General features: G+C 41.0%; 1 protein-coding gene across 2 annotated transcripts in view; it reads right to left on the bottom strand.

Annotated features, from left to right (window-relative positions):
* Positions 1-8,526, bottom strand: part of Agxt2 (alanine--glyoxylate aminotransferase 2) — a 49,468-nt gene extending 40,942 nt beyond the window's left edge. For both annotated transcript variants that reach the window (XM_021208503.2, XM_021208504.2), the window contains exon 1: positions 8,361-8,526. In XM_021208503.2, the coding sequence (XP_021064162.1) occupies positions 8,361-8,445 (85 nt within the window). In that variant the 5' untranslated portion in view covers positions 8,446-8,526. The remainder of the gene's footprint in view (positions 1-8,360) is intronic.
* Positions 8,527-13,813: the final 5,287 nt, after the last annotated feature.

The following is a 13,813-nucleotide window of genomic DNA, read 5'->3' as shown; positions in this document are numbered from 1 at the left end:
CTGTATAAGGATTGGGTGGAGGAGGGTGTCGTGTTAAAGGCGCCACATTCCAAGTCTTCCGTGAACTGGCATTTTTATGAATATATATATTCATTCTTATGGTATCTGTTGTTTTTACTGATCTGAAATTATCTTCATAGATTAAATACAGATGATAGTTCTGATTCCCACCCACCTCATCTCACAGAGTCAACTCAAAACACTAAAATAGAATTGAATTTGGAGAACAATGCCACTCCTATAATAAAAACCAAGTGGATTTAACTTTCAGCTAGCCAATTTTCAGAATTCCACAGCAGACAAATTGTTTTCTTTTCTCAAAACCAAAATATTAAAATGGAAAAGAAACCCCTAGAGGGTGAAGTAGTAAGAAAAATAAATCTTTTGTGGGAGTTTGGGAGTCCTCAGGAAATCCCACCTTCCCCTTTTTTGGGTAAGGGACTTTTGTAAAGGGTTTTCTAACAACCACAATCAGTTTTCAGCTAAGAAGGTATGTGTATTAGGAGTCTTCTGCCTAGATAATAAAAGAACAACACACAATACACAAGTTGGTGTGATGTGACATTCAAATACAAGTTGTGTCTTATTTCTGTAGAGCATTGTACTGGCTAGCTTTGTGTCAACTTGACACAGCTGGAGTTATCACAGAGAAAGGAGCTTCAGTTGTGGAAATGCCCCCATGAGATCCAGCTATGGGGCATTTTCTCAATTAGTGATCAAGGGGGAGAGGCCCCTTGTGGGTGGGACCATCTCTGGGCTGGTAGTCTTGGGTTCTATAAGAAAGCAGGCTGAGCAAGCCAGGGGAAGCAAGTCAGTAAAGAACATCCTTCCATGGCTTCTGCATCAGCTCCTGCTTTCTGACCTGCTTGAGTTCCAGTCCTGCATCCTTTGGTGATCAAAAGCAGTATGGAAATGTAAGCTGAATAAACCCTTTCCTCCCCAACTTGCTTCTTGGTCATGATGTTTGTGCAGGAATAGAAACCCTGACTAAGACAAGCATCTTTTAAGTAACTTTAAATACACACATCCCATTTTCTATCCTATCTGATGTTTAGGGCAGATAAATAGGTAGCAAAGGGAGATTTTTTCTTTCTTTTTATTATTCATCCACCTTGGTACTGATGTAGTGACAGAATGACATGCCATCTGCCAAGGAAACTTGCTAAGTTACATTGGGGTCTAGAGGAGCAAGGGACAAAGGCTGGTTTGAGGAACAAATGTTTTGTTTTATTCTCTCTCTGTCTGTCTCTCTCTGTCTCTGTCTGTCTCTTTCTCTCCCTCCCTCCCTCTTTCCATCTGCCTCCTTCCTCCTCTGGAGTTGCTAGATGTCTGTCTGGAGGGTAGCTTCCTTGTTCTTCTTCCAGCTGTTCTACATGGGGGGAGACCAGGCTGTTGCTCATTCTGTTCTACCCAGTCCCTCTCGAGACCACAGCACCCCGTTTCTCTGCCCTATTATATATGCTGAGTGAAAGGATAATTAACACTAGATGTGCACCCCTCACCAGCAAGGTCATGATGAGAAGATTCCTTATAGAATGGATGGTTCTTGTCGGCTCACTTTCTGTGCCCTCTCTTGATGCCCAATTCTATTTATTATGTTTTGGGGATTATTTCAGACTCCCTTGCTTCCTCCATGGCTTTCCAGCCTAGCTTTTTGTAGTGGGTTGGCCTAATACTACTTGTATTCTAATGCTAATTTGGGGCCACCAGGACTGGTTACCCCAAAGATAAGAGAGTCTGTACATAAGAGACTGAGTGGCCCAGCCACCCCCTCCCCCCAGTTAATTGTGATTGGTAAATAAAGATGCCAACAGCCAATAGCTGGAAAGAAGAGACATAGGTGGGGTTAAGATTTCTTAGACCTAAGGAAAAAAAAAAAGATTTCTTAGACTTGGGGAGATAGGATCATAAGGAAGGAAGGAGGAGGAAGAAATCGCCATAGAATAAAGGAAAGACATGTAGGAGAGAAGAAAGGAGAAGCTGCCATGGGTTAGCTGAGCCATAAAAGCATGGCCCTGAGGGCTGGCAATTAGAGCTTGAAGCACCCAGATAATACACAGTAAATAATAACTTGGGGTTATCAATATGTAGGCAGACTCTAATAACATGGAGGGTAGGCAGCTGCTTGAAGCATATTATGTGTGTGTTCTCTATCCTGGAATTCAATAACCAAAGGTGAGGTAGAAATTCCAGGCTGGGATTTTTAATAGTTTTTACTACAGCCTTTTGCTGAAGTAAATTACAAGTGGTTGTTGTTGCTTGTTCAGATGTAAAACTTGACCTAATTTGGGGTCTGGTGAGTGTTCCTTAGTTTTTTTTTTTTTTTTTTTTNAAAGGTGAGGTAGAAATTCCAGGCTGGGATTTTTAATAGTTTTTACTACAGCCTTTTGCTGAAGTAAATTACAAGTGGTTGTTGTTGCTTGTTCAAATGTATAACTTGACATAATTTGGGGAAATGTGAGTTTTCTTTAGTTTTTTTTTTTTTTTTTTTTGGATTTATCATCCTCTGAGATCAGCCTAGGGTACAAGTGAGGGACCAGTCACTCAGGCTAATCCGTATGTATGTATGTACGTATGTATGTATGTATGCATGCATTTGAGAAGTCTTTCCAGGGGTGGACTGTTGGAGGGAGTTTCTCAGTGGGTAACAGACATTATTTACTGTCCATGTATTACCCGGTGTACCCTTCTTTTGTGTGAGAAAAAAGTGTGTCAAAAAATAGCACATTGGAGTGAAATCTTCATCTACCTGAAAATGATTTGAAGTTTAAAACTTTAGCTAGTAGAAAAGCTGCAGCTTTAAGATATTTTCCACTCTTGCTATGGTGACCTGCCTCAGATCAGGCCAGTCAAAATTCCAGTAGGGGTGTAGGAGGAGCTCCAAAACCTTACTTCAGTCGTAGAAGATGTGGGCAGTTGATGGCTGCCGAGGGACAGAGAATCATTGTGCTCATGATCCAGTGGATGGCCACATACATGTGTACATATAGGTAGCTCTAACTGGACTCAGTGTTATTAATGACAACAAAAGTATAAAGATGACATGGGAGGGAGATGCAGTGGGGGGGCTCTACGAAAGGTGAGATGGAGGTGATGGTAGATGAATGTGATTAATATTCATTCCATAAATATATTGAAGTTTCAAAGAATAAAGATATTTTAAAATATTTTCTAGTCTATATTGAAGATAACTATATATGCATCTTTAGACCAGAATGAGTATATCAAGGCAGGTAAGGCTAAATAATTTATGTGTACCAGTACTAAACAGTAAACACACAGGCATCATAGGAGGTCTGCGTCTTACTTTACTGGTTTTAAACATCTGAAAACATGTAATGCTATAATCTCCTCATTTACTCTAGATGCCCCACTTTACTTTTCTATTTCTCTTTCCTTTATCTTCCCTTTGGTATGTTCTCATTCTTGTCTCACATGTGGGTTAGACAAGGATGGCCTTTGCTTGTTCACTGTGACTATGTCTGTAATACTTGAACACACTTAGTAACAATCAAGTATTTTGAATAAGTTTCATATGTCATGTGTGCCTGAGGTGTGTTCAATGTGTGTGTTTGGATGAACAAACACAAGCTCACACATATGTACTTGGTAACATGGTAAACAGGTAGATAGAGGGAACTGAAGAGTATTTGGAAGATGGGGGATTTAAAGGTTATGTGGAATGAAACTGTAAGATTACTTCTCCATAGTTTTCTTGATAGAACTCTGTGTAGGGGTTTCAAGCAACAACTGCAGATAAAGTTGCAGATATAAGATATCAACTCTCTTCAGTCAGAATGGCTAGTACCAAATAACCATTGTAAACAAAACAACAAACATATTGTTGAGAATGATGAGAAAAGGGCACTCTTCTGTGCTGTTATTTGGAACGTAAATTAGTGTAGCTGTTATGGCAAACAGCATATCAATTTCTGAAAATCTTAAAGATATATATATCACATGACTTGGCTGTCCCGGTTTTTGTTGTATATCCAAAGGAAATGAAACCAGAATGTTAAAGAGAAACTTGCAGGCTTATGTTTAGTGTAGCAATATTTGCTTTGGACAAGACACGGAATCAACAGAGGTGCCTATATGGATGAAGAAATGTAGAAAGATTAAATAAGATAATATGGTGACTATGGATAATAACATAATTATTATTCAGCCATGAATAGAATCAAACCCTGTCATTTGGAGAAAGATGATGATTGGGACTTGGGGATGTTATGCTAATCAAAATGTGTTAATCAAAGAAAAACAAAGACTTCATATATGAAAACTAAAATGGTCTATATGAAAGGAGAAGAGTGTAGAAGGGTGATTGCTAGACTCTGGAAAGATATAAAGAATGATAATTAAATTAGTCGCACAAAAAGAATGTTAGTGTTCTCTGATACAGTAGGGTTATTAGAGTTCATAGTATCCTGTTTCATATGTTACAAAGAGCTAAAAGAGAGATAGTGTGTCCTAGCTACTATTCTATTGATGTGAAGAGGCCTTGTGCTTATGATCCAGTGGATGACCACATACATATGTACATATAGGTAGCTCTAACTGGACTCAGTGTTATTAATGACAACAAAAATATAAAGATCACATGGGAGGGAGATGCAGTGGGGGGCTCTACGGAAGGAAGAGGCACCATGACCAAGGAAACTTTTTTAAAAAGTACTTAGTCTGTTTAAGAGAGCTAGTCCATTATCAATCATGGAAAGAAGCAGAGGGGCATGGTACTGGGGCAGTAGCTGAGAGTTTTGTATTCTGAACCATAGGTAGCAGGCAGAGAGTGACACTGGGCTTGACATGGGTTTTTGAAACCCTAAAGCTTATTCCCAGTGACACACCTCCTTCAATGAGGTCACACCCCCTAGTCCTTCTCAAATAGCTCCACTCTCTGGTGACTAAGTATTCAGATTTATAAGCCAATGGAGACCATTATCATCTAAACCACCATAGGAGATCACAGGCTCCAAATGTGAGAACTGATAAGGAGCTGGGGATGTTCATTATTCTGTCTTGATTGCCACGCCCACTCCAGTAGTGACTCACAACAGGTCTGAAAACCTGGACGAGTCCTGAGAAAAAAAAAGAGTCTCAAGGAGACTCAGCCTCCTGGAGTCCTGGCATTTCCAATAATCTATATACATGAACCCTATCTGCATGCTAGTATGGTGTATGCTCTCTTTCAATATTATTAATGCCTTTAAAGATTGAATTTTTACCGTAGGTGAAGTTTCCACCAGTGTTCCAAAGTCCTAAAAAAATTCCTTAAAGCCAGGAGCTCAGAATTCAGTGAGAAGGTTACCTATTCATTAACACTCTAATTCACTTCTAGTATAGACTGGTGAAACCGATTAAGCATTACAAAGAACAGAGCCAAGCTCAGGGCAAAGCTTAGCGTAGTATACTTTTGGAATCTTCACTTCATCCAAGTTATGTTCATATGCAAGTATTTACCAAGGCCTAGGAAATAGGGGGGTTGTGGTATTGCATTATTCATGAGAAGGTCTGCTAGAGCAGAACTCCCCAAAACAGGTTTTTCTGCTAGGCCCAAAGGAACAGCATAATCAAGGATTTACTGGGGACCCCTGGTGGTGGGGTTTAACTATTTACTAGCCTTGCACCTGGCTTCCTCCTCAAGCTGCCTGGTCCCACCCTCTGGTCTTTTGTTGTATCTTGTGTCATTGTAACTGCGGATGTATCCTGCCCCACTTTTCTCGTTTGTTCTGTATTAAAAATGTGATGCTCATTTTAATCAATACATTCAATTTTACACTCTCTCGTGTGGACTGTTTATCACCTTGCCAAATCCTTGCTCACCTGCAACCAGAGACCCAGTTCCACGTAGATCAGGGACCCAAGTGAGGTCTGTCTGTGGCACTTGATCACGACACATTATTTACCTGGATCACATTTCTGCACTGTACTACTATATAAACATGCACAATTTTTGTTTCAAAAATGAAAAGTTTAAAAGTTAAAAAAAAAAAAAAGAGAAACGAAACAGAACAAAACTTTTCTAGGCACCATGCCTTATGTGCTATCATCATTAAGAGAGCTTCACCATCGTAGAGCTTTTGGTTGAAGAAAAAGGGACTCCAAAGCATTTTCTCTCACTTTGTCAGTATATAGTAATTTCAGTGTGGTTTCCCACCTCCTAAGTTCATGCATAATTTATCTCTGTCTGAGAAAATGCAATTAACAGGATTGGAAAGGGCAGCGAAACAGGGTACGGTATAACCTCTGTGTTTGGAGCCAGACACATCTGGCTTTCTTTTTTTTTTTTTTTTTTTTNTTTTGATTTTCGAGACAGGGTTTCTCTGTATAGCTCTGGCTGTCCTGGAACTCACTTTGTAGACCAGGCTGGCCTCGAACTCAGAAATCCGCCTGCCTTTGCCTCCCAAGTGCTGGGATTAAAGGCGTGCGCCACCACGCCCGGCCTGGCTTTCAATCTTACTGGAATTTGCATGTTTCTGCTTTTGATCATATTTATTTTTATTTTATTTAAATTTTTAGGTTTGCTTATTTTATGTGTATGCTTTTTTTTTTTTTTCCTGCAGTATGTATGTGCCCAATGTTCATGCCTTGTGCTCAGAGAGATCAGGAAACGTGATTGAATCTCCTGGAACTAGAGTTAAAAAGATGGTTGTGAGCAGCCATGTGTATGCTGGGAACTGAACCCTGGTCCTTTGCAAAAAGATCAGTAAGTGCTTTTAACAACTGAGATATCACTCTGGCCCCTAGCCACATTTCTTATTTACTTTTTGTCATTTGTCTCCTCATGTGTAGGACAGTATAATAGAACTCAGTCGCTATATTTGAAGTGTTGTTGGGCATATATTGGGCTAGAGAGAATGTATAGTTACTAAATTGCTTTTTGTGGTGGTTTGAATATGCTTGGCTCAGGGAGTAGCACTATTAGGAGGTGTAGTCTGTTTGGAGAAAGTGTGTCACTATAGGGGTGGGCTTTGAGACCCTCTTCCTTGCTGCCTGGAAGACAATAAGTCTTTATCCAGTTTGCCTTTGGAACAAGATGTAGAACTCTCAGCTCCACCAGTACATGCCTAGACGCTGCCATGCTTCCTGCCATCATGATAATGGACTGAATTTGTCCATTAAGAGTTGCCTTGGTCATGGTGTCTCTTCACAGCAATGGAAACCCTAACTAAGTCACCATGTAAACATAAGGACTGGAGTTTGAGCTTCAGAACCTATGTAAAAAGGTTGGCTATTATGGTACACATTTGTCCGAGTACTGGGGAGGCAAAGACAGATGGATTCATGAGGCTTTTTGACTAGCCAGTCTTAGCCTACTCAGTGAGCTTGTGACCAATAAGAAGTTCTGTCTTAAAAATACAGAACAAAACAACCCAAGTTTGGTATCATCTGAAGAACAACACCCAAGGTTGACTTCTGACCTCACTTACATGGTCAGAGATGTGCACATATGGCTATAAACAAACATGTGCTTCCACAAATATGTACTCATATACATTAAAAATGCATTAAACATATGTTTTTACAAAATTGCTAGGTGAGGAGGGAGAGGAGGCAGATCAAAGGAGAGAAAGTAGGAAGATATGGATAAGAGAAAATTGATCATGACAAGGGATGGAAAAGTGTCCTTTATACCATTTAGAGCACACAAGCACAAATTTCTCTATGGACCATAAATATGTAAACAGATGTCTGTTTATGCTTATGTGTTTAAAAAGGAAATTAATAAGTTTGTTGTGAGGTTAGAGAAAATAAACCCATGTGAAGATCATTGAAACATGGGAATAATTTATAAAGATTCCTATGTCTGGCTACTCCAGATCTCCTTAAATGTCTTGTTCCTGCTGCAAAGAGGTGAGAGTCTCATTAGTTTCGACCTGGGCTTGAATGACTTTAGGAAAACAACTCTCTCTCTCTCTCTCTCTCTCTCTCTCTCTCTCTCTCTCTCTCTCTCTCTCTGTGTGTGTGTTTGGAAACTTATGTCTTTTAAAACAAGAATCCTAGGAATCTATTTATTGAACATAATACCCTATTTTGGCCTTTTTGGTTTATTTTCCTTTGATTTCCTCTTTACATCAAAGTAGAGATAGCTAGTTCTAATTTCTAGGTTGTTTATTATCAGGTTTTATTATCCATTGATTTCATTTCAGGACAAATGAGGGCCACCATTAAGTACTGACAGAAATGAAAGCATGGGGTTAATGAAGGCTCAGAACCACTGGCTGTTACAAATCTATCTTTGAAGTCCCCAAGCCCTTACTCAACTCGGATTGTCTCACATCCTAGGCAACAGGCTCCAAAGTTCAGGGTTTCCCTTCTCTCCACCCTCTGCTGACCCGTATCCCATGGTTTCCACTCACAGCTCAGGGATGGACGCATCTGGAGGATTCTGAGAGAAGTCTCCAGACAAAAGGCTTTCTGCAAATTTCTCCAGGCTAGAGACATCTCTTCCCAGGCAGGAAGAAAATCCTGTGGAAGCAGGTCAGCGGGAGGAGGGCTCCAAATGCTCACTGACTGAGCTGGACTTTGACATTAGAAGAGGCGGGGTGGCTTTAGGAAGGAAATTGCAGACTGCTGACTATAAATGGACTTGGGTAAACCCCAGAACTTGACTTTATTAGAAATAGTACCTTAAATAATGAGAAAAATGGAGGCGAGAAACAGAGAAAGGGAAAAAGAGACAAGAAGAGAGAGGAAGGGCAGCAAAGGATGTTGAGAGGTAAGGGAAGAATGGGTAAGGGATCGGACATGAGCAGATTGAAAAAAGAAAAGACAAAACAACGCTTTGCTCATTGTGCAGGCCTCGTACACCATTTCACCCGGGTTCCCAGAGTGAATCGCTCTGTAGAAGGGCAGTGGCAGAGTTAGTTTGTATATAAAAGTTTATGTCCAAAACTGGGTTGGATGTAAAATGTTCTTCCTAGGTTCATGGGTTCGAACACTTGGTCTCTGGCTGGTGGCACTGCTATGGGAGGTTTTGGGACTTTTTGGATATGGAAGCTGGTTGGAAAGGAGCTTGTGAGTCTTTGGCTAACTATGCTGCCACCCTAAGCTATGTTCTTCCTGATTAGTATCATGTAACAAACACCCTTCCCCTGTGTTGGCACTGCCAGGGACCAAGGTGAGTCAGCCTCCATGCCATCCCTAGCCTCACATGACGCACTGTACTCTTTCAAACGATGAGTCAAAAGAAGATTTCCTTCATTGACTTCTTTGTCAGGTTTTCAGCCAGAGTGATAAGAGAAGCAACTGACACGGCAAATTGGTTAAGAGGAGATCACTGCTGTAATGAACGCATCCCTGTGGTCTGTAGGCCGCTAGAACAACTTTGTGGGAGGAATACAGAAAAATTTGGAGTTGCAGACTAGAGATGTCCTAGAATGCTGTCAGTGAAACCTAATGGGCCATTATGGTAGGAGTTCAGACTGGGAGAGGAATCTGGGCAGAAGTCTTGGAGGAAAACAAGGACAAAATTGGAAATAGGAACAGAGGTCATTCATGCTATGCTCTAGCAAAATGTCTGCCTTGGCTCTACTTGTGTCTGGAGATCGAGTGAGGCTGAGTGAAAAACTGATGGGGTATTTTTGGGGGTGAGAGAGAATTTCAGTACAGCATGGCATTCAGTCTGTGGCACGGTTAATGCCTACTGCTTTAGCCAAATTTACAGTGAGAAATATGAGAAGAAAATGGAACTGACCAAGGTGAAAAATTGCAGCTTGGGGTTAAAGACCCGGAACTTGATAGTTGTAGAGAAAGTGGATGTGGACAAAGCGGTGTTAATTGTTACAAACCTTTGTGCACTTAACGAGATAACTTGCTTTCTGCCTAAGAAAACAAAGGTGATGCCTTAAAGGTGAGACTTCTCTTTAGGGCAGTGGTTTGCAACCTTCCTAATGCTACAACCCTCTAATGCAGTTCCTCATGTTGTGGTGATCCCCAACTATAAAATTATTTCATTGTCTTTTCATAACTGTGATTTTGCTACTGTTATGAATTGTAATGTAAATATCCGATATGCAGGATATCTTGATATGTGTGTGACCCCTGTGGGTTTTCTGCTTCAGGATGGCGGGCTAGGTTCTTCCTGACACTGGGATGCGAGCACCCTGAGACGTCTGCAGTCAAGCTTGAAGCGGGGACAGGCTGTACCTATAACTGGCAGTAGAGTTTGCAACCATTTATGTTGTTCTGCCGTGCAGGCATGCAAAATGAGTGATGGGATCATGGAAGCTTGTGAGAGAGTTCCAGGTGAAAAGCTGATGCAGGGTGGAGATGTGCTGCCTCTCACATTCCCTGCCACAAGGCCATGTTGGGCCATTGTATGAAGTTGTGAAGGTGAAATATTGGTGGCAGTGGAGGCCCCAAGATGTTCAGAAACATTTGGATGCCAAGGAAATCTGCAGGCACCTGAGTGAAGCTAGTCTGAGAGGGAGCTCTCGAGCACTTCACGTGACGTGGGTCTAGCCAAGCCAGTTGTAATTCAGATGCTAGACATAGAGCTTTCCTTGCTGAGTTTCTGCCCAGTATTTTTTGCTGCCTCTACCCTTCCCTTTTGGAACAGGAATGCATAATATATGCCACTGCATATTAAATGTCTTTAACTTTTTTTTTTTTTTTTTTTTAACCAACAGGGCATGTCGTGAAGAGATTGTTTGAATCACAGAAGAGATTGCTAGCCTTTAAACGGTGTGATAACTGGGGAGTTCTGAATTTGACCAGATTGATTTTTTGCTCTGTGAAACAGCTAGGAGCCAGAGATGTTATGAGTTCAATAGGAAGCACATCCCTCGCAGGCTCATGTATTTGAATGCTTGGTCCCTAGCCGACAGCACTGTTTTGGGAGATGATGGAATTTTCATTCATGGTGCCTACAGACTAAGCTAGCCCAGCTTTCACGTGTGCCTTCCCCACCACAAAGGACTGTACTCTCATAAACCACATATCAAAACAAACCCTTCCTCTCTTAAGCTGCTCCTGTCAGTTATTCTTTCCATCACAATATTGAGGAAAGTAATAAATTATGGAAGGAGGACCAGGATGTAGTTGAAGGGGTCAAGGATTGAGAAATTAAGGATGCCAGTAAGAAAGATAGGAGGGCAAGCAGCATAAACAAATGGTGAAATTAATTTATCTGGAAGTGATGTTTATATCTGTAATCCTACCTACCTGGAAAGCTAAGTTTGGAAGAGCACACATTTAAGGCCACTCTAGGATGTATAGTGAACTAAAGCTAGTTTATGTAACTTCACGAGGCCTTGTTTCTTAATAAAAATAAAAGGGGGATGGGGATCTAGCTAGGTGGTAGAGTGCTTGTCTAGCATATTTGTGGACCTGAGTTCAACCCCGGCATTACAACAAATGAAAAAAAATGGAGTGGTAGAGAAAAGACATGAACAACTGGGTAAGAGACATTTATTGAGAAGAGGAGGATGCTGAAAAGCTGCAGAAAGCCCTGGATATGCTTGGATCCTTTTAGTTGCTCAAATGGAGCAAGGAGTTGACAGTTGTGGAGTTAGTGTGATTTATTTCTATAATATCCTTAATTTCATACATTTTAATTCATCAGTCCCATCGCCATCTAACTCTAAGCTCTATAGACAACTGTCAATATATTTATAGATCAATATATTTATAAAATATATTTATAGATATGTAGGCATGTATAATGTTTGGAATGAATGTATTTTCACATAATAGCAACAACATTTTTGTTGTCATTTGTTGTGCTCAGAGCCAATTCCAGGGCATTGGAGCAGGCTAGACAAAAGATATATGACTTACCCACACCTTTAGCTCAGGAGCATTTTTGATTTATGTACATGTATGAGATGTGAAATATTTGTGAAATATTTTATTCCCACCCAGAACCATCGTGTAATGATTCAACCAGTTGCCTAGGAGACCATGCCTTCCAGGCTCCCACCATTAGAAAATGGATAGCAACATGGTTTTTATAGCAGTACCAATAGGAGATACACTGACAAACACAATTAAAATTAGAGAAGATGAAGAGGTGGGGTGGATGGACTCACAGTCTTGCAGGAAGTGCTGTGGTAAGTTTCCTATGTTCTTATGCTCTTGTTGAGTATTCAGTGTATACAGGGAAAGACACTGTGGTCAGCAAGCAAATTTTTATTTAAAGAGATGACTTCACTAAGGTCTGAGAGGATCAATATGGAAGACAGAGCGACTTCTGTGTCCTTTCTACTTTATGTCATCTCACCTATAATTTGCAGGCTTAGAATGCTTTCTCTTCCTCAAATGTTTTCTCAGCATTGGTTTTAACAAGACATTATTGATCCATTCCTGAGCCTTCTTCAAGTTCTTGTTTGTTAGTTATATCATTCTACAGCCCCACAGTAAAGATATCTTACTGTTTTGGAGGGTATCTTCAGTTTTCTTTTTAAAATGTTGACTATTTTTATTTATGTGTTTGTGTGTAAGAGAGTACCAAGTACATGCAGATGCCCATGGAGGCCAGAAGAGGGTGCTGGATCCCTTGAAGCTGGAATTATTGGCAATTGTAAACTGCCCTACATGGGTGCTGGGAACTGAACTCTGGTCCTCTGGAAGAATAGAAAACATTCTTAATTCATGATATCTTTCCAGTCTTGAAGAGTATATTATCATGAGAGACTGTGCCAGAGTCGCTTACCAAGCTGAAGAGGCAGGCTACCATCCGTTGAGAGCTGTCTTGTCTATCTTTCTCTAGCCTCTCCGTCCAGCCTCCACACTTTCCCCTGGGCTCCATTTCTTATGTCCAACTTGCTCCTAACAAAAAAGGTAATTGGCTCTGACATACCTTTCAATAATACCCAAGAAATGACTTTTTACCCAAGAATGCCTTGGGGAAGCAATGGTACAAGGTAAGGACGAATTGCTATAAATTCAATATAAATTGTGATCTCTTGCTGGTTCAATTATGGTTCCAGGGCTGTAGGGAGCAGCTATGTGAGGTGGCCAATCAAGCGCTTCAGGATGATACATCAATGAGGGCAGTGGACTCAAAGCCTTTCTCCTCAGCGCGGCATCGGCCATGTTGTTATTGGGTTGTAGAAGCATTAGGTCTTGACTTCCACAAAGTCTGGCTTACGCTCTTCAGCTCATCCGCACATCTGGTTTCACCTTTGAGACACTAGAAGCTACAATCACCATGACTGGGATTTTTTGGGCAGTTGTTAAGATTTGAGCTTTTGTGAAGCACTGGGTATGAGGAGTTTTCCAGAGGGAAGCTAAATAGTACATTTTGAATAATTTGTGCAGAAGTGAGTGATTGTGTCTTCTTTTTATTTAAAGGGCAAGGGGGGATATTATTCTGATGATCATAAAATGTGTTTTCTTAAGTAGACAGATGAGTGAAGGCACACTCAAGCCCAGAGAAGTGTGAAGTGAGTGGGAGGAAGGCAATCTTCTGCTAGTAGCTATCAGTGATCCCTTGTGGCTTTGGTGCACAGAGCAGGGTGGCTGAAGAGAAGTCACCGGTCAGCTGCTTATAGGGATGGCTGCTACCAGGAAGGCACTGGTGTCTTAGCAGCCACCAGAGAGAGTGTTTAAAGAAAATTTCTAGAGCAGAACAACTAGGGAGAAAGAGTGCTTCTATGGGTGGGACACTTCAGTGGGTGGGACACTTCCATGGGTGGAACACTTCAATGACTTCCCAGACCCTCCAGAGAGCAGGGGCTGGCTAAGGATGGAGAAGCCAAAGCTTCAGAAAACACACACTGCAGTTACTGTTGTGAACAGACAGAGAATTGTAAACTGAAAAATAAAGCCTTCTGTGTGTGTGTGTGTGTGTGTGTGTGTGTGTGTGTGT

The sequence above is a fragment of the Mus pahari genome, chromosome 11 (assembly GCF_900095145.1).
Source record: "Mus pahari chromosome 11, PAHARI_EIJ_v1.1, whole genome shotgun sequence".
NCBI classification, from domain to species: Eukaryota; Metazoa; Chordata; class Mammalia; order Rodentia; family Muridae; genus Mus; species Mus pahari.
The sequence above is the reverse complement of the archived record's forward strand: the minus strand, read 5'-3'. Positions and strand labels throughout refer to the sequence as shown.